At 33.9% G+C, this 25,340-nt stretch overlaps 1 protein-coding gene across 1 annotated transcript in view; it reads left to right on the top strand.

Moving 5' to 3' along the window:
• Nucleotides 1-25,340, top strand: part of KLHL1 (kelch like family member 1) — a 201,434-nt gene that overhangs the window by 169,084 nt on the left and 7,010 nt on the right. The window contains exons 8-9 of the mRNA XM_050331657.1: nt 12,806-12,968; nt 24,483-24,695. Of these exons, the coding sequence (XP_050187614.1) occupies nt 12,806-12,968; nt 24,483-24,695 (376 nt within the window). The remainder of the gene's footprint in view (nt 1-12,805; nt 12,969-24,482; nt 24,696-25,340) is intronic.

Below are 25,340 nucleotides of genomic sequence, written 5' to 3'. Positions count from 1 at the left end.
GGAAAAAAACAAAAACAAAAACAAAAAATAATTGGCAGAGGGACCCTGAAACTTACAAAGATTAGTAAGAAAATTCAGGTTTGTATGCGTTCATTTTGAAAAAGGACATTTTTAATTTTTCAAGCAGTCAAGGGACTATTTTTAATCGAAATTATGTGTTTATCTATTATGATAAGATATAAAGATTATAAAGATTGTGTCAATGAGGAACTGATATGCTTTACAAAGTATTTATAGCAATAGTTTCGTCGTGACTAAAAGCATATTGTTAGTGTTTTCAGATAAGTTGAGTCTTGTTTTGGTTTGATTTCATAATAGTAAAGCCATTGTCATCATTAATCAAACCACACTGTATTCCTCTTCTCTATTGTTTTTTTAAATTAAATAAAATACAGTTCTACTGATTCCTTGGAAAAAAAAAAAAAAAGGAGTCCTCCTATTATAAATCTCATATATTTATGGTAGGAAAAAATATCTAGTTTATACATAAGTAATTTTTTGATGTTTCAGAAATTTTCTTTTTATTTTTAACTATATAGTGGTGAGCTTTTCATGTTTAAATAAAGGAGTTTAGAATCTATAAGTCATACTACCTATACCGGAATACCCACCAGAATATAAATTTTATAAGGTGTGGAAAACTGAACTGTTCATTATCTGTTCTACTAAAATCACTTGGTGTGATAGAATTATTACAACATCATGAAAAGTAGAAATGGAAAAGATGTGTTGGGAGGAAAGGGTGAAAAGGGGATGAATGGTGACCAAGACGGTAGATTCGCTCAAGTGACCTTGCAGCTGGAGAATGCCAAGGCCTGGAGAATAACCGCGTGGGAAACCCCATATATCATGCCTACTGCTGTTTATCCTCTGTTTTGAGAAGTAGAATGTATATGTGGAGATAACGTAGGTGTTTGTGGAGACTGGGAGGCACTCTCATGGACATACTTGAGCTCCCTGTTTTGGGAGAGAGATCAAAACTCAGAGATCATAAAATGCACAGGGGAGATCAGAAAATGGTGGTAAAACTTACATGTGTGTGTGCCCATGATAAATGGGTGCCAACAGCAGGCCAGCCACCCTCCAGGAGAGACTGAGCCTGGCAGTGCCTGTGTTCCCACTTGTGTGTCTCTGTCAGGGTGTTACTTTGGGGTCATCTGGTTAGCAAGGAAATGAAATGGATTTACTCTTTGCATTTCAGCTGTGGTTTTGTGGTTATTTGGGCTGCCTGCCTGTGTCGACTCGCACAACAGGCTATGTTATCTTGACAATTCCCCTGAGTTACAACTAGCAGCAAGTCTTTTAATGTGTTGTTGGGTCAATATCTCACAAAATGAGCATGCTTTCCTGACCCTCCAGTTGCAGCATTGGATACTGGTAATGCATACATACTGCTGGTGTTAAACAAGTCTTAACATATAAAATAGTGATGGGAATCTATACCAGATGGCATCATGACACTAAATAGCTCTGTGATTTAGAATTGTTTCCTAGGTTTAAATTTAATTATAAATTAGAAAATACATGAGAAAATACATAAATTACATGTAGAAATACATTTAATATCTCTTTTACCAATGTTCCACAATTTTGCAGAATCTGTTATTAGTTTCAGTACTGTTCCCAAGGGCAGTAAAAATGCAATAATTTCAGCTATAACACAGGAAAACATTAATAAAACATTATGGAATTCTTGATAGAGAAAAAACTTTTCTCAATGACAAAAGAGATGGATCCATGATCAAAAACCCTTGGTGATCAGTTAAAAAAGTAATTTTGGACTGATCATTTTACAGGTGCTTTTGGTCAATAGATTTTAAAACTGCCATTATAATTTAAGTTGAGAAGAGTTGAGGTTATGACTAGAGAAAAACTGGAACATTTTCTATAGGAAAAAAAAGGAACAAACTACGCATTTAACCACTTGAGGGTTTTTTCTTTGTTTCCTGTGGAATCACTTTTGAATTTTGCTATTGTAGAAATTCTGGCTTTTTGTAAACAATATGTAAAATGAGGAAAAAAACATAAACTGAGATGATTAAATGCAGTTGTTTGGGAAGCATATGTATAGAGATGTTCTCTTTATTTGGCGTTGTGTAAGAATCATGATATATTCTTTCTTGAGAAGCTTAATTAATAGAATTTAATTGCCTTTTTTTTTTTGCAACTTTTTTCTAAATATCCCATGAAGTTATTAGTTTAGTAATACCCTTTGTAGTGAGAAATTAGCTTGAAGTAATAAATCTTTTTGTTTGTTTTCTGAACTGTGTGCTATGTTATATCCATGTAGTGATAATACTAGAGCAGTTTGCATTGGATTTTGTATACAGGATTAGAAATAAACACCCATCCTTTTCATGGATGTCTGTTTGTTTACACAGCAAAAAATTTTCGGATACACCCCGTTGTAACCAAAGTCACAACCAGGTGATATAATTCACTTTATCCTGTCTTCATGGAATCATCAATAGATCCATGTATATATAAGCTGATATACGTAGAAATGAGGAAATAAAAACTGTCAGGTCTTGTAGTGAAAGTACATAGTGTAGGAAGTCATATGTTCAGCAGTTTCAAAGCTGCCAATGAAAGACGAGGGAAAGCTCTGGTAATGGCAGTGTTTGCAATAAGTGCTGCTAAACCACAAAAGAGAAAGGGCAGACTGTGAGATGCAAAACTATTATTTAAAGCAATAGTGATTCTAATATCCCTGTTAAGTAATCCATAAAACAGAATGGAATATGAAAGAGTAATAAGACACCAGAAAGGCAGTGAAAGGCAGATTGTGGTTTATAAATTCAGCAATTTTATGAAGCAATTCTGCATCCACTTTTCCAGTTTCTTTGCTGAACTTAATAGTCTGCACAGAGGAGAAGAAAGGAAAACAGTGATAAACTAATTAAAATCTTAGATACCAAATCCAGTGAAACCATGACTTTAAAAAAAAGAAAAAGAACCAAACAAAAGATTGGTACTGAGTTTGTCTTTCCAAAATAAACAATTTAGTGCCGCAATGAGAAAATTAGGCTCCCAGTATAATTAAGGGAGAACAGCAGTCTTTTCAAGTAGGTGTTCTAAATTGTCTTGTTCTTTCCATGAACTATATAAAGAGTGTCTAAGCGCTTATTTTAGCTTTTGGCTTTATAAATATGCTGATCTCACTGTCCATAGCCAGACATGTATTTGCAAGATGATCAGTGGGAGAAGGACATTAACAGGTCATGGCATTACCTAATAAAATCCCATACAGTTTCAAGTGGAGGCAAGTTAAATATTTTTTCTCCTCTCCTCTTTGAAGAGAGAATTTTGCCAGTTGTAATCATGTGAGAGAAAATGCTATAAATGATATAAAATTATTCACTGCTGATGGGAAAACCTTAGATTTATTTATACAGGATATCGGCCTATAGTAGATAGAATTCACTCTACAAAAATGTAAGTATCTACTTCCGATTAAAATTTGTTTATGGTAACAAATAATATGGTATGTATATGGTAACAGGGCAAAAATTAAAGGATGAGCATAAAGAAGGACCCACACAAATCATATTGCTACTTCAGCAGGTAAGGTTTGCACTACAGAGTAGGGCCCACTTAAAATTTGACCACTAGCATTCACTGAAGTATTGAGTCGCATAAGTTACATTCCTCTAAAGCCAAGCTAAAGTCCAGAAATAAGCTATAAATCTTTTGGTTCAGAAGCAGAATATTAGTACCCTATTATGTTTATAATCTAAAATGAAATTCCCAAATCAAATCATCATGAAAAGGATCATATTTGAATCTAGTTCCATTTAGATAGACAGAAGAGTCTAAATTCTTTCTTTATAAGAACATTGAAAACTAGAACCTTAGAGATAAAATTTGGGTACCACAGAGTAAATTATTTTTTATCAGCTGCACTTAGTGGAAAGCTCTTTTCCTTTTTTTTTTTCATTTCAGGGAAAATTAAGCCTAATAGCATAAGCTAGCTTTATGCTGTTATACTGACATTAAGACTCTGAATTTATACAGAAACAGACTCAAAGCAATGACAGCTTCCTATAGTTCAAATTTGGTCATTAAGGCCATTGACTTTCAAATGTCATTTTACACTTTTTGATTTAGAAGTGAGTTTTGCCTGTAACAGTGTGGATGAACAGAGCAAATACACCAAACATAGTTCCAGCATCTTAATGAATGTTTTAATCTTTTGCCCTAAAGAAAAGCAATACATGAATTTGCAAAAGAATTAATAAGTCTTTTTTTCCAGTCAACAGTCCACTTCTAAGAAACAAAGCTGAGAAGCTTTTTTTCAAATAAATGTAGAATTTTGCAATTGGACTTAATGTAAGGATATATAGAATCAACCTATTCCTACCCTTATGTTGTTCTTTATTCAGCCTGAAGTGCTAATTTTGGCATATTGAATTTCAGCTTCAGATGAATAGAGGAGTTTTCCATCAAATAGGAGTAGAATAAAAGATTCAGAGTTAACCTACAATAGAAAGTGCTTAAAAAAAAAAAAAGTCATCTTCTTAATAGGAAAAATTTTAATGTTTTCTGTGATAGCCAAGTATAAGAAAAATTGGAAAATTATAATTAAGCACAAATATAAATATTTTTCAGTGTAGGTAAATTAGGTAGATTATATTTTCCACTTCTTAACTTCACAGGTGATTTAGCCAAGAATACTCATGAAAATATAATTTTAAAAGCCAGTTGTATATCTGATAAAGCAAATATAACTTATATTCCAGTTGCACGTGAATTTAGAAAACCAAAGAAGTTGTATTGAGTGTGTACGTATAAATTGAGAGATGTCCAAAATATATGATCTTGAAGAACTGTTTAAGACACAAAAATGAAACAAATTATTCCTTCATAAAACAATAAATTGAAAAAATATTATATATACTAAAATTTCTATATATAAAGATTGCCATGAAGCAAATATTTTTAATCCTGTTGCTTTCCATTAATGAAGTAAAGAAAGTAATTTTCGACAATAAATTTGTAACATTTTAACAGCTTTTTAAAATGAGCCTTCAGTGCAGTATCAGAAAAAGTATCAGATACTAACCTTAAAAGACCTATAGTAGCAAAATAATATATGATCACATTGAAACAAGTAAAGGATAAAACGAATCTAACACAAATTTGGAATGAACAGGTTATTACAATAAAAATTATGAGGATTAATTATGCAGTTTATGAAGTCAATATATAAAGTGATCACACCTCTATTTTATGCCAGATAAACTTTATTTGTAAACAAAACCTTTAAAGAATGAGTATTACTAACAGATTTTTTAAAATGCTTTGACCAGGAAAATATAGGCTACAGGATTTATGAGCACAGTTGATCAGATACACAGCAAAGTAGTAAAACCACTAACTATACAGGTTGTCTGAGTTTTATAAAACATAGATTATTGCTTGTTGAACATTGAAATCTAATGATGAATTATACCAGTGTTTAGACCTAGTTTGAAAGATAATTTTCAAATCAGTGAGAGTTGAACTTTCATCTTCCATTTTAAAAACATTTGTTGTAGCAGTTAAGCAATGATGTTATTTTAGATAGCGCTTAAGCCCCAATAAATACATGCTTGTGTATGGTGTTACAATCAATCTGAAAGGCATGGTAGAAACCATTAAAGTATTCTGGGAGTATAAATAAAAGCTTGGTGCAGCCTTAACACTCCCATCCATGATAACTGTAAAATAAACCATAAAAATGAAGAAGATTAAAAGGGTCTTTGTTCTTCTTTCTCCACTAACTTGCAGGATAGATTTTTCTTTTTATGTACCACCAGTTGCTACCAAGAATGCAAAAATGGCAAATTTACATCTTCCATCAACATAGAAAAGAAAATAGGAAAGGGGTTTTTTTCTGGATTTTTGAATATATTTTTTCTTTTTGAACTTTACAGCAAAATAAATCCAAATTTTATGTATGTTGTGTGTATGTAAAAGAAACCAACCTGTGCAGATTAAAAGGAAGAGAGGTAAAGAGACAGATGCCTGAGAATCTGAGATACCATTCTGGACATCAGGGCGGATATGAACCTGCAGTGTCCTTATGGACTGCAGACCGGAGACGGAAGGCAGGAAGAAAGAAATCTCAGTTACATGAAGATAATTGAATTAGCATTGAAACCAACAGATTAGCTCATGCCCTATTGGTATGATAAGACTGTAATTGTTTATGATTAATTAATTTCCCAGAAGTGCTGTAAGCAGAGCAACTATTTATACATAAAAGAATTCTTGAAATATTTAATAATATTTTTGCTGAATATTTGTTACAGTGCCAAAGAGATAAAACACTGGAGAAAGGAAACTGTTTGTTAAAGCATATTGACAGCTGGAAATATACCACTTCATACTACTGCATGTGTAATACTGAACAAATTCTACTGCACTGGGCAATGATATTCCACATTTCCAGATTAGTGCAGAAGTATTTCAGATACTCTGAGAAAACAACCATGATGTCTGTTCAATTGAAGCTTAAATCAACAGAGCTGTGACTGACGCATTCACTACATGTCAAATCTGCAGCATATTCTGCTAGTGCAGGAAATCTAAGGTGCTTTTGGACCTTGATATATTGCCAGTCTGGAGCCCCTGGTGGTCTAGTGGTAAGGGCACGGCGCTGTCACCGCCGAGGCCCGGGTTCGATTCCCGGTCAGGGCCACTCCCGGGCAGGTGGAGCTCGTTAGCCTTAAAGGCAACCCACCTACGTCCTAAGGACCTCGCTGCCACCGTCCAAGCTCGCTTGGCCCCGGCAGATGAACCTTAGGATTAAAGGGTGGGCTCAGTTCCGCGCACACTGTGTCTCACCTAAAAAATCCAATGCGCAGGCTGGAAGGTGTAAAGACCTTCCCCAGATCTTCGCTCGCGAAGACTGGCCATTTATTTATTTTTTTTTTATATTGCCAGTCATAAACAATACTTTCCATCATGAAGATCACATTCATATATTGATTATGTGCTTCAAGAGTAGAAAGAACAATTTTCACTGCTTTGTTACTTGTGCAACATGAAGAAACAGTTTCCACATTGTTGTGGTTTAACCCCAGCCATCAGTTTCACCCCATAGAGCTGCTGGCTCCCTGGCCCGTAGTGAGGTGAGGAAACAAGCGTAAGTACAAAAAATGAGGTAACTTGTGGTTTGGGATAAAGGTATTTAATAGGTAAAGCAAAAGCTGCACATGCAAGGAAAGCAAAACAAGGAATTCTTTCAACACCTATCATCACCTGAGCATTAAGTAGAATAGTTCTTCAACAGATTAGTTTACCAGAGCAGAGTGCTCTGACGTAGCTATATTGTTTACCCTTTCAGAAGCAGCTGTTTCTTTTATGCAATATTGACTAGTAATGTGCACCTCTATGTAGTTAAATTATTGTTATTTTTTAATGTGAAATCTCAGGAGAAATATGTCATTCTAGCTGCTTTCACTATGTGTTGACATAAGGCCTGAGTGTTTTAAAGTATTTTCTCTGCAGTATTGATTTGCATGTATATTAGACTTTTACTTTGGATTTTTCTCCTAATCATGGGGAGCATTACAGGGATTTCATTTTTTTTCTGAGTTATTATTTGTATTGTACTTTACATCTTCAGTAAGTAGTAGATCATGACCCAATCCACTAAAGAGTTATAAATCATAACAGCAACACTTATAATAATTTCAGAGTCATGTTCTCTGGATAGTAGTGTGGCAATGTTAAGAATCTAGTGTCTTGTCTAAAAAACTGAATGTAAAGAAAGAGTACACAAGCAGATCTTTACTTAAATAAATTTGTATCATATTAATATGTTAATATAATAAATTTGGCCCAAGAGAGCAGTGATATTTTTATAATTCTTTAAATCAGCCTCAATACTGGCTTGTGAATAAACATAGGAATAGGTATTTTCAGCAATGAGTCACTGAATATTCACTAAGGAAGGTAGGTCAGATCTAATTCTCCAGTTAATCACATACTTAATTCCCAGCTTGGCCTATGGCAGTCTTATATGCAGCATCTGAAGAATGATAATTGTATTTCACACCCAGTTAATATTATGGTTGTGAGAACTAAATATGAGGTTTAATTCATTGATGCATAATTTAAAACAAATTAGACTTTACTTTCTCTGGCACCACTATTGTGGAAGAAAAGTGGTTCAAGATTTAAAGAGGGCAAGAACACAGTAAGTAAAAGCAGCAATGTTAGTTACAATTAATACAGAATTTTCTAATTATGCTTCTGTGGATATAGGTATAAAAGGAGATTGTTAGAAATGTACTCCAACCTGTGAACTAAATAAATGCAGAACTTGAAAGTGTGGAATAAAGTCTGGGTTATTCAATCAAGTTTAATATTTGGATAACAAATCACTGATTTGTCTTCTTACCTTCAATGTCATGATATAGTGTCTGTCTGGCCTCTTCTTAGAAGGTGATGTCCTTATTTAAAATATTAGTTGTTGGATATAGGTTTGTCCTTTCCAGGAAAAATGTCATGTCTCTACAAATATCAAAATGCAGAGACTACAGTAAAGCTAGCGCCACATATAATTTTTTCTTTTCCATTTTGTAATTATATTTCCTGTTATTTTGTTAAAAAAGTGTGCTTTTTTAAATTTCTATCTGTGAAATTGGATCCATCAGGCACATAAGGAAATGCAGACTTAAAAATATGATAGGTAGTGTTCCTTTACTTTGTAACATCAGAGAAAAGCAATTTAAAAGTCCCATTCCAATCTTCAAGTATAAATAATGGAAACTGTACAGATCTCAGCACCTAATTAGACATAATAGGGTTTTTGCTGAATAGCTTTGTGAAGGCAATCAAAAGGAAAATGCCTGCCATTGCACAATGGACAATATTAATTTTTTAGATTTCAGTTTAAAAATTACACTCTTTGCTTTCATAGACTCCTAAGTCTAAATACTTAGGGGAATTATTTTTCAGGTACTTTTGTTTGTTTATTTCTGTTTCAGTTCAGGAATCTGCCAGTTTCAGGTTGTACTGACAAACTGCAATACATTGAGACATAATTTAACTAGGACACTTTCTACTCAAGACTATACCTATTCCTCCAAAACCATTTTTATTAAAGAAAATAAAGTTTAATAGATACTGAACTCTTACTGAATAAATACCAAACATTGTGTTATTAAGCTTTTCAGAATTTTCAGGGAAACATTAAGGTTTCTTTGCACTGTACTGACTGCACTTAACTACTGAATGTATTACTGAAAACATATCTCCTCTTAAGAAAACAAGATGTTTCCTTTCCTAAAAGAGATGTTCATAGTTGATTTTCTAGTCTCAGCTGCCCAGTAGCTGTATGAGGACTAGAAAAGCCAAACTGTTTATAGTGTTGTGAAAATTAAAGTAATTCATCATAAGATAAGTAGAAAAATTAGTCCCTCAATGCCAGAATTACTGTTTTCTACAAATTAGAAAAGATCTGATTCCACCATTTTCCCGTTTCTTTGTTCAGATTAATAATAACCTTGATTTTTTTAATGTAATTCTCTTACAATAAAATACTTCTTTTCTGAATGCATTATTGCTTTTCTCAGAAAACAACAGAGCACTAGCATTGTGTGAAACATTAAATCCAAGAGGATTTCTTCTTTTCTTGTGCCGTAAACTAGTTCTGCCAAATGATGAGGTAAAGGAATGACAATAAGACTTCAAGTGTCAGCTGAAAATAATTATTTTCTCATTTAGGAAACAGGAAAAGCCTGTTCTATATATTGTAATAAAAACATGATTTTCATTCTGAGTGTAAATCTAGGTGAATGTTTATTATCTAGTGGGCATAGATGACAGAAAACAACAAAATTAGGTACTGTGATGTCAGTTTACTGTAGGACACATAACGAACATGAAAACCTGTTTCATGAAGTAAAAATGAACTCTGCTCTTCTAACACACTGTTCAGTATCTTCACTGCAAAAAGGTGAAAAATCATGTCTCAAGAGACGATGCAGAAATTGGCTGCGCCATTTAAAAAAAATAAAAGGTATATAGAGTTCAGTACCTTTGCTCTTTAAGGAGGAGGAATTCTACAGTGTGCTAATAGGACTGGAACTCTGACATTTCAACAGAGACTACTTCAAATAAATTTAATTTTTTCCCATTAAAACAAATGACCTGGAACATTCAGAAAAGTGAATAGTCTTGTTTCACCAATTTTACTGGAAAATATTTTGCTTTGTGATCTTGGCAGAATGTATCCCTCAAGATTTTGATTGTGGTATTTCATTTGCAGTTATCTTGGACTGTTCAGTAACTTCAGTAAAGGTTGACACAAAGATGAGATGTACTGCAGTCCATCCATTCTGTATGATAGGGAAGCTAAAAGCAACATCAAATGCTTGAATTCAAATGCTTGAATTCAATGCTTGGATATATGATACAATCTACTGTAATATAAAATGTGTATTTAATTATTTCCTTGGGGGAGTTGATTACATTATTATTACTACTCATTAGAATCTTTTGAAACATATGGTGCAAGCGCTGCCTAATGGTGAAAGAAAATACTTCTTCATTGCTTAGAGCTTTTCAAACTTGACTTCTTAGAAAACATAAGAATTAGACTGTAGGGGTTTCATAGATAGGTGGCTTTGAACACAGGTAATAGAGGCAGGCAAGAGATGCAACAGTTTGTACATCAGCTTCCACAAAACAGAGCCAAAACTACTGAGGGCAATATATTGTCTTCTGCAATGGTGGCTCTGGGAAATATGGTCCTGGAGAAAAGAGGGACCCAGAAGAGCTGATAAATTTTTCAAGGATCGCTTGCTTTAATCTATCTTGATGTGCAGGAAATCAATCGAGAAGGTAGGAGGATGGATTGACAGCTTCTGATTAAAGTCAAACTGAAGGAGGAAGCATGCAAGTGGTGGGAAATGCACAAGTGACCCAGGAGAAATACGGAGGTGCTGGAGGGATCAGCTTAGGAAAGGCAGAGCTCATTTTGAGTTGAATCTGATGGGTGACTTGAAGGGCAACAAGAAAGACTTTCTCAGGTCTTTGAACAGCAAAAGGAAGACTTAGGGAAAATGTGAGCTTTTTTTCCTGATTGGGGCAGGAGGCCTGGTGAGAAAGACCACGGAAAAGTCTGAAGTACTCAATGCCTTCTTTGCCTCAGTCTCTAAGACTGGCTTTGAGAGTCCTAGGTCCCTGAAACCAAAGATGGAAATCTGGTACAAAGATGTCTTACCCTCAGTGGGGGAGGAAAGGTTTAAGGATTATTTAAGTAACCTGACCATGTACAAGTCCGTGGAACCTGAAAACATACACCTACAAATGTAGAGAGAGCTGGCTGATGTAATGGTGAGGCCAGTGTCAATTATCTTTGAAAGGTCCTGTGATCTAGTTCCTTAAGCCTGGAAGAAAACAAATGGTACACCTATCTTCAAAAAGGGCAAGAAGAGTCTGCAGAGTTACAGGCCAGTCAGCCTCACCATGATCCCTGAGAAGGTGATGGAGTAAATAATACTGGAACAGTTTCAGTTCATATTAAGTTGACTGGGAATATAAATTTATAGAAGAAAAGTTACTCCTGACCAACTTGACTAGATGAACAGTCAGGGCTAAAGAGCTGTAGTCAGTAGCACAAAGTCCAGATAGAAGCCACTAGTGATGTTTCCCAATGTCCAGGATGCTCATCATCTTCAGTGATAACCTGGATGATGGGAAAAAGTGCATGCTCGGCAAGTTAGCAGATGGCAAAACCAGTGAGGAGTGGGTGTTCTCTGAAACTTTAATGATCTACTGTTTTCTGACTTTCTGATGAGTTCAAGTTGTGTGAAATGGAGTGGAGAAAAAAAAATACATTGACTTAGGAATAGAATTGTATTTAGCTTGAGATTTTTCAGAGCAATGCTTATTTGGGATGATGGATTCATAGAATGGAATTACTGAGCTCACTTTCTTGTAACAAATGGTACTTAGCTATAATTTATCTTCCAGAGCCTTCTAAGCCTGACTGAAGATACAGTGAGAGAATTGATCAATTCCTTTGACAGGGTTATTAAAACCCCTCATAGTTAAAAATTTCTTCCTCTTTTAAATATTTCCTTTTTCAACTTTCATCCTTTACATTTTGTTTTACTTTTCTTCAGTAGATAAAAGAATCCTTATATATCCAACATTATTTTCCTGTGAGGGTACCTGGCTATTTCTCCTTCTGATAGGGTAATGAAGCAGCTAAATTTATCACTCTAAGTTACTTGCTCCAGCCTTTAAATGTGGGTTTTTTTTGATTCTGTATGGATCCATCAAGCTTCTTGGTAGTGAAAAGTTGTGTATTTTCTTTTACATCTTTGACAAAAGTGCTGGGAAAAAAAATCAGACTTCTTTCCCTTTCATGTGGAACCCCCCAATACCCCTTAGGTTGACAATAATTTGAGATCCATCAGGTATCCAGTCCATACTTTCTTGTGCCTTACTGCTATTCTAAAGAGCTAATTCTTGATCAGAATGTTATGAGATACTAAGTCCAAGAGTTTACAGAAATCTATGATTACATTATTGAGAGGTTAATCTATGAAGCAAGAACTCTTCTCAAGGAATGAAATTAAATTTGTTTCACAAGACCTGTTTTTCATAGAAATGTGTGGAGTGGCATTATTTTATTTCTGTTTGTTAATCTTTAATAAATCAAATCTCAAATTGGTGCTTCCATTTTTACTTTGAATATACAAGTTCATTTGTTGGCTGTGTTTTGGATTTTTTTTTTTTCTTTTCTTACTACTGATAGAGAAAGCATACTTTTATGTTCTCTCACTCTCTCTTCCATTTTTAGGAGTTACAGTGCTTGAAGGGCCTATTTATGCAGTTGGAGGACATGATGGTTGGAGTTATTTGAACACAGTTGAGAGGTGGGACCCTCAAAGTCAGCAGTGGACGTTTGTGGCAAGTATGTCAATTGCCAGAAGCACTGTTGGAGTAGCAGCATTAAATGGCAAGTGAGTAGGGTATGCTTACACAATTGAAACACTTCTCATAGAGGGATGAATAACTGACACACAGTAGTAAAAAAATTTTAGCATACTGAAATTCAGACTGTCTTAAAATAAATGCAGTCACATTTGGGCACACCCTCCTGTATCTAATGGCTTGTACATTGATTTGAAATAAGTGGTTTTTCATATATATTCTATATTATTTTTGTGTAATATTCTCATCAAATGCTTCAGAATATAGACCTTAAATTTCAGTGTGTATGGTATAAAACAATTCAGGAAAAATTGCAGTTGACTCAGCTGACTTTTATGTGTTGCATATGCCAATTCCAGTTAACCGAGTTTATCTAGTTGTTGTACTTCCTTTTTTATAGGGATAAAAAAGGACTTATTAAGGCTATTGTGTTTCATGATAGACTGCCTAATTCAAGAACCCACTGAATTTTACCCACCCCATTTATTCCAGCTGAAAATCACTCAGTTTTATAAAGTTTTAAAGTTGTAAAAATCTCTCTGAAATCATTTTTATTAGGTTTTGCTTATCACATCTAGCATACAGGCCTGAGATAAGTGGGCTGAATTGATTTCTGGGATTGTCAGACTCTTTACACTGACTGTAAATCACTGAATATAATAAAATCTAACAAGAAGCTTCATTTACCCCACAAACAACTATTTGATATTGGGAAATTATGTACCTTTCTGTAACAGCAGCAGGAAACCTGACAGAGTGCCCATAATCCCATCATTATAACAATATACAGGTTTGATTTTTTTAAATTATTTCAAATAATTAAGGCTACAGGCTTTTAAAAGTCTTAATTCATTTGGTGAATTGCATTTTGAATTTGTCATATTGCAGCTATGTTCTCTTAACAGAATAACTCCAATTAAATAGGCTTTATTGGATGCATTTATTATTAATATTTTATTATTTAATTCATTGTGTGAATTAATGATGATCTCTCAGATGATCCACTTCTCATCCATGACACCAGTTTTGTGTTGTGAAATCATTTGAAAAACAATGAAGCTTAATTGTCATTGCTTTGTCTTCTTAAGTCAAAGTGACATTGAAATGTTCCGGAGCAGATCAAATGGACAAAGCTGCTTTAATAAACCTGTTACCCTAAAATAATCTGGTTTCAGCAGTGCGTGAGCTATGAAGCAAACTAACAGAAACAAGATCTAAACAAATAACCCTTCAAATATTTATCTAAAATCATGAATATCTGCATATAATTATGTATATATATTCTAGGTATGTTTCTTTTGCACAACTGAACATAGATCTAATGCTTCCCTGGTAATAGATACTCCATTGAATTTTGTGTGACGTATATCACTGTTAAATGAAAGGAGGTGTTACCTGTGTCCCAGAAAAGTAGAATGGACAACACTGAAAACTGAAAGGCAGTGGTCTTACTGAAACAAATGGAAATGTATTATTGATTTTTTTTTTTAATCTGAATAACCATCTTTAAAAAATATTCCATATTCCAAGAACTGATACTTGAAAACATATGTAAGAAACAAGTCTTTCAGCTCCCTGGTGCTATTCTTACTACACTGCTGTTCCACACAACTGACATATGCTGCATTCCTCAGAGTATTGGAAAGGGATATCTCAATGAGCAACAAGATGTTGGATTTATCATTCAGCAAAGAAAAAACTATTTTAGCATGGAAGTTCTGAGGAGTTTTTTTTTCCCATTCCTTATGTTTCCTTTCTTCTTCACTGAATTAAATAATTATGAAATGCATTAGACATTTTTAAATTTAAACTGAAAATTTTACATCAAAATCTTTCCTAAGAATTGAAAAGGATTGTTCCAACATGTGCATCATAATCTAATCTGAAAAATATTTAATTATTGAAGCCATAAAATCCTGCTGAATTTCTCAGAAATTCAGAAAAATAAGTATCTGAAGTACTTCTTTTTAAACTTAGTCCATTTCACAGGGTTCTTATGTATAATGTTGCATTATTACATTTGTAAGTTGCAGTACTGTTTCACCCATAAGGCCTTAATGGAATATGTTATTCCAACTATTTGTTTGACACTGCAATAACTGAAATTTTTCTAGATTGTCCCATTATATGACCATAAAAACTGCATTACAAAAAATATTCCTCAATTTCTACTTCTGTGTTCTAAATTATCAACATTCTTTTGAAGCAATTGTAGCTTTCATGGCAAGAAGTCTGGTCCTTTACCTTTGATCTTCTTAAAAATATCAATAAATCTGGGTTAAGAAAGGATTAAATACTCTACTGTTGATCTGATCTGATCTGCAGGTTGACTGTAAACCCTAATAGAACATCACAGCAGTACCTTAAGTGTCAAAAATAATGGCTGTGACACACACTGGCAAACAGTTCAATCTCATGGTAACATCTTGTGGAATCCAGGAGAAGGGGGTCCTGCCCTTTATTGATTGCCACGTCCTCAAAGATGTGCTGATATTTCCACCTACTGCTGTTGTTTTTATTAGATACCACACACTATTGTTCTATGATAGATGACAAAAAGCAAGGAATTGCTTAATCTTAACTTTTAAAAATAGAACTGTTTGTAGTACTCTTTGAAATAATGTTTTATATGAGAAAAAGAAAAGTTTTATAAGTATTCAGTGTGTCTGAAGAACAGTAAAAGACCAAGACGAAATACTGCAAGAGAATATTATTCCTCATCAATATCTGACTTATATTTGATTCTTTCAAGAAAGAGGAAGCAATGTATTTTTATTATTATCATTAGTATTAGTATTTCTATTACAGTTATTTTTACAGTCTCCTTTTGTATTTAGGCAGTGTACAGTGAGAAAAGGAGAAAGGGGATTCTGTGAACTTCCAGTTGCTTTTGAATTATTATGGTGGGTTAGCCTTGGCTAGCAGTCAAATGGCCACCCAGCCTCTCACTCCTCTCCTTCTTTAGACAGGGGGAGAAAATAGGCTGAAAAAACCCGTGGGTTAAGATAAAGACAACAAGATCACTTACCAATTACTGACACAGGTAAAACACACTTGGCATGGTGAAAATTAATGCAATTTATTTCTAATAAAAATAGAGTCTGGCTGGTGACAAGCAAAAATTTTAAAACACCATCTTTTGTCTCCACTATCCTAGACTCAACTCATGTCTTATATATTCCTGTAGCCCCACCAGTAGCACCAGCCCCTGACTGGTGCAGGGGGATGGGGAATTGGGGTTGTGGTCAGCCCATAACTGCCTCTATTTTGCCACTCCTTCTTCCTCATGCATCTCCCTTGCTCCATCATGGGCTCTCCATGGGCTGCAGTTCTTTGGGAAATAACCTGCTACTCCAATGTGATGTCCTCCACTGGCTGCACAACCTGTGACTGGTGATTATTTTAAGCAGGGAAATTAAATGCAAATGGCAGGATGCATAAACTGACCCAGAGGTATTTTATTTTATAGGAACAAAACCCTGAACATAGATGCTCTTAATCCAATCCAACACCTTTAAAACTGGAGTTGTTTGGAAAGCCTCATCTTTCCCTATCAGTTATGTTTCCATCCTTTTCCTGTTTACTTTAGTGATATATTTTCATATTCTTTTTAATATTTTTGTCAAAAGACAGTCCAACATTAAAAAAAAAAGTGATTTTGTGGTTATGTCCTTTATGAAATTATTTATTATCAACTGGTAGTGTGAAATTTTTTTGCTTAACTACAGCAGATGGAATTTAGAATGGCTTCTACATTCTATTAATTTTATTTATACATTCATAGAAATTGAATATACTAATGATATTTTTTATAAAAATGCATCTGTATATACATATTTACTATTTTTCCCTTCAAACCCGTGGAAATTCATTTGTTACATTTTCAACTTCACGTTTGAGGTGGAGAGACTTTAATAACTATCTAGCTTTAGGAATTTTTTAAATATTTGTTTATTTATATTCAGTTACATTCATTCACTTCCGCTGGTTTTGCAATAATTGGATTCCTTTAGTAATGAATTTTCATTAATTGGATTATTGTTTCAGCAGTGCTTTTCCAACTATTCTCTGTTTCATTTTGAATGGGAAACTGAAAGCTGACCAATAGAGATGTTGTCTTATGTGAAGTGGAATGTTTTCTTTTCAGGTCATTTAATGAGAAAAGCTGGAATGAAACTTGTGTTATTTAGATCAATATTGTGCCTATTGAAAATAACAGTTACTTTAGTTTGATATATCCCTTATGATTATTATGCACTCTTAAGAAGTAACTATCAGGTTGCTGAACCTTCATTTTTAAGAGAAATGGCAAAATTCAAACCAAGTTAGTGTGTGCACAAGAAAAGTTCTTGTAGCTAGTCACCCACCAAGAATGTATTTGCTGTGTACAGACCTAGGAGAGGCAAAGGTTAATAATTCCACAAAGTCCTTAATAGCAGTTCAGTGTTTGGCACAAGAGAATTAGCAATGTATTACATTCATATAACCACCTACAAAGCTTGATTGTGTGGCTGATTATAACCTCCTCCAGGAGTTCTGCTTCTTTGCTTTTCATGCATCATATAATAGACTATCTGTGGTATTTTCTCTTAGCAGAATCATTAAGGTTTATTACTAAATCAATGTGCTGGCCTGATCTTTTGTACTTTTGCACACAAATTCATATTTCCTACATGAGGGTCCCATGCAGCTCAGTGAATATACAGTTCAATTCAAAGTGCATCATATTCTCTCCTTTTCAAGCAAGATTTAACTTGGTATTTTACATCCAGCCTGTACAATAGGAAGTAATCTGCAGAGGTTTACTTCTTTCTGTGTAGCTAGGCCAGCCCTAAAAAGATACAAGTTAGATAAATGCATGTGACTTGTACAAGAAGACAATAAAAAATCATGACACTTTACAGTAAACCCACTATTCTTTCAACAGTCCAAGGCAGACACTTGGCAGACACAAGGCAGATGCTTAGATCACATTTCTGTTTTGAATGTTTACTGCACATCTACATCTTTTAGTGCATGTGCCCCCACTATGCACTTCTCTTCGTCCATTATCCATACAACAAAACTTTTGGACTAGCTGGCTGTTCACTGTTATGCAGCTAGCATGACTGTCATTCAGTTTTTGTGATAAGAAACATTTTGTCTGTACTACATAGTTCTTTTTTTTTCTGTAAGTTTTGTAATGAACAAAAAATTCTACATAGATAATGCATATGATATAGTATTTATGCATTAATTTGGACATACATGGGTACTTCAGACCAAGCTAACATAGTGAGTTAACTTACTCAGTCCTCATACCTGGCAGGAAAAGGCAGTAGGGTCACTCCATCTGACTTAAGCTTTTAAATGTAATGTACACAGCAATCTAGATAGCAGAAGGCGATGTGGGTAATGCCTAGGAAGATTCACAGCCTATTTTTTAATTGTACAGCTTCCACAATTAAGCACAGACTTTTAAAAAGCATTCAGCCATCACTGTTTTATCTCTTGTGGTCAAGATTGCAAAAGGTCTTAGCATCCTATATTCTGGATTATTCTGAAAGTCTGGCTTTTCATTATTATCTTTTATTGGAGATTAAGTAGTATACACATATGCATTGAAGTGTGTATTATCATCTGTATGCACATGCTGCCTTATTTCCACATATATTTAAATCTGAAAGTATATTTAAAAATGCAAATCTTGTTGAAAATAATTAAATATCTAATTTAATAGTCAGCTAACTATGGGCAACAGTCCTTACAACTATCAAATATCTACTGTACTCAGCAGAACAGAATACCATGCCATCTCCACTGTTAACTTTCTATTTTTCCAGTTTGAAACTTGATTACCTTCTTAATAACTAATATTGGGGTAAGATGAAATTCCTTTTGACTCAGTAGACCAACTTCAGCTGAATCTTATATTATTGGTTGAATTCACTGAACTGAGAAGGATTTGTTCATTGTGAAGGTCACAGACTAAATGGTCTAAGATTTTTTTGCAAGTCATCCATATAATTGCAATGCGTGGATAATTTTCATACTTCAGTAACGACTGACTAGGGAACTGGATCAATATTATTAAATAAAAGAGATATTAATATGCTATAATTGTATTTTTTAAAGTTGAAGTAACACTTCAAAATTTCATGCCAAACTACCAAGATAAGAAAGTACATTATATTTCCCATCTGTGCAGGTTTGTTCTCATGGTTTTTGTTACTTGAGGTTTTCTTTGCTCTTGTGCCTTATTGACGATTTAGTTTTTATTTTACTAATCCATTTGAACTAAGAAAAATAACTTAATTGGCATACTTAATTACAGTCATGTAAGGAGAAAAAAGCATGTTTCAAACAATGAGCTTTCTACCCACGATATACTCACTAACTACAAGCAAATAGTTTTAAATCAATATTTTATGATTGACATGGATATTTTGCCTGATACTAAAATACAACAGTGCTCTTCCCTGTCAGAAAATTCATGCTGTCACATCTGCTTCCGTAACAGACCCCACATCATGTACCTAACCATAGAGTATCTCAGATTTGTCTTAGGAAGTAATTAGCTACTACTAATGAATTTTGTAAAACTCTTTTGCAATAGGAAGAATAACAAGCATATTTCACAGACTGACTCACAACTTATCAGCCTTAGAATATTTTTGTTGAAAATTTTAAAATCTTTTCTCTGTTCTTACTATGTTTTACTGTAAATGTACTTTGCCCTATAAATAAATTTATAACTTAATTTAAATCCTAAGAAGTTATTTCAGGTTCTTTTTTGACTGTTTTGATGCTGCTAATATTTTATAAATATGCTGTTTATTAACTGCTTCTTTTGGTCAAACCCTTTTTTCAGAAAGGCAATTTTTCTGCATCACACTATTAGGACAAATCAGACAAATGTTGTAGTTATTTTTCCTTAACTGTAGAAACTACAAAAAGGTGTAGATATTTTTTAATATTTTAGTCAAAATCATGCAGTAGATGGATTTTGAGCCAGAACAAAATACAACAACTCTATGGTCTAAGATTATTAAACTCACAAAGAAAATTAATATCATAAACACATCTCAGTCTAGCACAAAGTAATTCTGTGGATTCCATAAAAATTCTTATTTAATGACAGATTCACTGTCTGTTTTTTAATAAACATGAGAACAAATAAAGGCCTTATACACAGGCTGTAGTACATGGTTAATTTATAAGGACTGTTTTGCCTCACCTATCTTATACCTGATAAAGTCAAGAATGTTTTTTAACCAGTGGAATCTGCGTTCAGTCAATGGTCTTGAAGAGCCCATATAACTCGAGTTACAATTAAAATTGCTTGGAAGAGGTTCTTTCTACTAGGAAACAACAATTTCTAGTGTAGGAAATCAAGCTTTGGCAAAACAATGTTGTCCATGAAAAAGGTGTTTTTCTCTCAATATTTTGTATCAAAGCATCATAGAGTGGCTTGGGTTTGAAGGACTTTAAGGATCATCTAGTTCCAACTCCCCTGCAGAGACACCAACTACTAGATCAGGTTGCTCAAGACCCCCTTCTAACTTGTCAGTAGTTACTTTTTTATTTCATTTCAGGCACTTATTTTATGACTTTTTTTTTTTCCCCAACTCTATATATTTTTACTTCACTACTGCATTACAAGTACATGAAATGCCCTTCCAAATTTACAGACAAAAATAAGACTTCATTAGTGCTTTCCTTTCAGAGAATTACTGTATTTTCAACTTTTGCACGTCAACTACATTGTCTTAACCAAGGCAGCATGGATTCCTTTCCTACAGTCTGATTCCTAGGTCAGGTATTGACTGATTCAACAATACAGTAGTCCAGCATTTATGGAGAATATTACCGTACCCTCACTTCTACAAGCAGATATCTTTTGTGGCACAGTAATTCTCTGTTGCTCTTTCAGAGACACTGAAAGGCCAGAAAAGGGTACATTAGGGCCTAAGCAAAAGACTATGTTAAGTCTTCGGTATCCACAGTGAAAGAATTTTGAAAAGCAAAACCTCATTAAGAAATGCAGCAAGGGCATGATTCAACTGTTTTCACAAGCCATACCACCTCACATCAAAGGTAGTCTGGTCTTTTGAGGTTGGCTTGTCAAACTGAATTTAAAATTGGCTCTTCTGAGTAGTTGTAAAAGGTTTGCAATGGCTGAACTGAGATAAATGATTTTGATCCAGCTGATCGTGATTGCTCCTAGTGTTTCCTACTTTGAAACCTCTACTGCATTTTGCTAGCCAATTATACATATAGTTATATATATACAAATGTTCATGAATCTGTCTCCATCTTAGTACAAGAAGTGACAAAACCATGAAAAGACAAATTTCCAGCTCAGAGGAGGCTGAGCTTGGTCCAATTTCATATCTCTGCACAGTGTCTGGATCAGCTGAAATGTAGGCCATTTGGGAATAGAAATCTATAACATCTCCATAGGCAGAACTTCTACTATGGAGATAAAAATGCTCAGTATTAAATGCTTTCTTTTCTCTCTTCATCTTCCTCTCTAAACAGCGATATATCATTATTACTGTTATTATAATTTCAACAGTTTTGATGGGATACACAACGAAAAGCAATTCAGCTAATTCAGAGAATTACATTATACTTTATCCTGTAGAAATTTTAGTATAAATTGTTGATGAGCAAGACAAAGCTGAAAAAAATGGTTAATTTGAAGTCATCTGATAAAATAGGACCCTGAAGACTATGAATGAAAGTAAGACTACTAAATATCTTTGTTTGTAAGTATTTTAAAAGTTTCAGTTAGCTGTACTTGAATATTCAGCTGACCTGAATATTCAACACTTATTTCAGAGTTACTCTGCATCATTTTAGGCCTTTGTGAATATGGATTTGGAAATTTGGCTGAAGAGTGAAGGGATTCCTGACTGAAGTGTTCTGGCTCAGCCACAACTGGAGCTTTAAATCAATTACTTGATTTCCACCTTTTTGTCTGAACTAGACTCCTTTGTGACATAAAAAATTATTTTTTTTAATGAGCTATTCCTTACTGAGATAGAAACACAGTCAAACTCTAAAATGACAGTTCTAAAACCTGGTTTGGGAATTAATTTTGTTCTGAATAGCATAGACCATTTTAAGGAAAGCTAGGTGGTTCCAATCAGCAACTGAAACTTTTGTCAGCTACTTAAGAACAGCATTTGCTGTCTTTTTACCAGCAACTCTGGAATGCTTTCAGCCATACTTTATTAGCAATAGAGGAATGAGAAAGTGTACATCACTATCAGCATGGAAATATCAGCTTATAGATTTATTTCAGTTGAAAGACAATGGAATAAATGAGAACTTTCCTTGTCCAGAAGATGTAAGTAAAGTGGTGGGTATTTAGACTAGGGAAACACACGATTATTTGCACTGAAGTCTGCAGAGATGTTGCTACTTTACATTTTTTTAAAATTGTTTACAGTTGTTTAAGTGTCCAAATATTTACTTAGAAATCTATTTGAAAATCTCAGGCTTGTTAACCATGGTTTATATTTTTAGGTATCAATTCACCAATCTACATGTAATTGTCTACTACCATTTAAATTGCTTCAGGGTAGCCTACTTATCTCCAGTAATCATGCAGGTTTCTCCTTTGTACTATTTTCTATATCTCTCAGTTCACAGGCAATGTCACCATACCTCATATGTCCCAAATAAAATTTTATCACTGTGGGTAGCTGAACCAAGTCAGATCCTTTGAAGATAAAGATAACATCCTTGCAGACATATACACGTAAATGCTTACATTTACTTTTATATGAATGCAAATGTTTTTAATCACATGTTTAAAATTCTTTTTAGTGCTGTTCTGCATTTCTTATTCTCAGCCGAAGGACAAAAATATGGTTGTGGCTGGTGAACAAAATTGTTCTTCAGGCTCAGCCACTCTGAGCACAAAAACAATTTAGATGCTGTAGACACCCATAGGTTAACACCTACATGTGGGTTCCCTAATATTGATTTCATCTGTAGATATCTGATAATCGTAAAGAAAGTTAAATGTATTAAGACTAGATCCAAAGAAATAGTTGCAAAAAGAGGTGTACTTGCTTTAGTATCTCTCATAGAGGAGTATGGATTCTCCTGGGTACTTCAGCCAGAACTCAAGTATGTCTATCAGGAAGAGCTGACATGTTCTCATGCTTCAGTGGCATATTTAGTAATAGTATGGTACTTCCTTATTCATCAGCATCCATACCAATGAAATGTAATGGTAAATGCACATTTAAATAGCTCTGAATTCATGGAGTGCTTAGGACAGTAAAAGCTTCCAAATGAGTAATTGCTTCACACAGGCAGCTTTCACATCCTAAATTGCTTAGTGGCTGGACTTTAAAATAGCCTGTGTTTTTATTAGTTAATCTCCAGGCACTGTAGGAAAGGCAACAGCCCACAACAGGATTCATATAAGAAATGAATGCAGCACAGTATTAGTGGGAAAGAACAATCAGAACTGTTTCCTCCTGGGAACCATTATAAAAAGTAGAATGTAACAAGTTTCTTGCCTGAAGATAGTTATAAACACAGTGTATTTTTTATTAAACTACATTTTTGTAATTTCAAGTTTAAAATACTTTTCAGAAGTTTTCCATGACTTTCCAACATATCCTCACAATACATTCTGATGAAGAAAATCTACAGTGCCTGGGGGTTATAATTTTCTTACTTGGAGGTAGATATGTTACTGTTAGTGTGGCCAAGACTTTTCTTCAATATAAGCAAGATTCTTGAAACTGAGGTAGTTCTCTTTTAAAAATCCATGTCTAAACCAAAATATGATACTCCTTTCTGCAACACATTTATATTTGATATTTACTATATTGTATGTGTAAATTCATTCTGAACATGAGCTTCCATTGATAGGTTCTTATGTGGAATTTGTCAAATACCCTTTTAAAGACTGAATACAGTTTTCCATATCGTTTGTACTTTAGCATACCGAGTGCCTCTTTTTTTTTTTTTTTTTTAAGATTCTGTTCTAACACTGAATGTATTCAGTATTGAAATACTATATAAGATAAATTTTAAAATACAGGACAGCAGTTGTCGGGTGTTTCCTACTAGTTTGATGCACAATAAAAACACAGAGAAACTATAGTAAATGGATTGTATATTTTTTATTTTGTCTGGATTACCAACTGTAAGTTAGCACTTCCATCTCACAGATGATTAGCTTAGGCAGCAGCCCTGTTTATGGGATTTATAAATCTATAGAAACATATCTGCATGTCACTTGTGGCACTCTTGACTGTGTATGCACTAATGGAAGAATGAAAACATCCATTACAGAAAGAAATATCTTCCTTTCTGTTCAGGTGGGCAAAGAGCTAAGTAGCATGTAAGTTTTTTAACAATATCAAAAACATCTGTTTCCTCACTATATAAAAATCAAATTATTTAAAAATGTTGTATTTTTTCATTGTTTCTGTTGGTTGATGTCAAATAAAAACCACATACTCCTTGTTTTTATTTCTGCAGTTCTGAACACTTGTTTTATTAACATTTTTTATTTGTGTGGACTTTCTTAGGTTATATTCAGTTGGAGGCCGGGATGGAAGTTCGTGTTTGAGTTCAATGGAATATTATGATCCTCACACAAATAAATGGAATATGTGTGCTCCTATGTGTAAGAGAAGAGGAGGTGTAGGAGTGGCTACATGTGATGGGTTTCTTTATGCAGTGGGAGGCCATGATGCTCCTGCTTCTAACCATTGTTCTCGACTGCTTGACTATGTAGAAAGGTATCCAATCATATATGCATTTTTTTAATAGAAAATTATGTCTGGTAGCATAATTTTATTAGATTTATGATTGTAAAGTTAAACAGGCTTGCTTGAAAAATTCTGTAGTGGTCTGTGAAAGACAGTTTCTTTGAAATTTATTTTCCTTTCCTTTTTATTCACAGTACTGTTATATATTATCCTGAACACAAAAGTCCACTCTTTTCACATAGCGTTTAAGTAATCTATTTTTTCAAGGCACTATATTACAAATTGCAGAGTTATAAACTAAACTTTGTAGAGATAAAATTTTTCCTTGAAATAATTTTGTAACACAAAACTATGTTTAGAAACACTTCGTAACTCTAAAAACATAGCTAAGCTAAGAAGAAATAAATAAGTGATGGATATTCACAGTACAATATATTGCTTCCTTTAGCAACATTACCACTTTCTAATGAGTTGATATAAGCCTTATACACTGTACTTGCAGTAGACTGAGTTTTGCAAGTAGATATTCTACAAAGTCAAGGATACCTAGTAGGGCAGTACAGCACAGTTGAAGTAATTATAGCATTCCATTTAAAGGTATTCTTCAAATGTTTCATGAAGGTTTGCCTTTTTTCTGTATGCTATAAAATAAAATAAGGAAAATACACTCTCCAA

This window comes from Myiozetetes cayanensis, unplaced genomic scaffold (assembly GCF_022539395.1).
Source record: "Myiozetetes cayanensis isolate MyiCay16 unplaced genomic scaffold, myiCay2020 scf5-8, whole genome shotgun sequence".
In the NCBI taxonomy this organism is placed as follows: Eukaryota; Metazoa; Chordata; class Aves; order Passeriformes; family Tyrannidae; genus Myiozetetes; species Myiozetetes cayanensis.
Note: the sequence above shows the minus strand (reverse complement) of the source record. Positions and strands in the feature narration are given on the sequence as shown.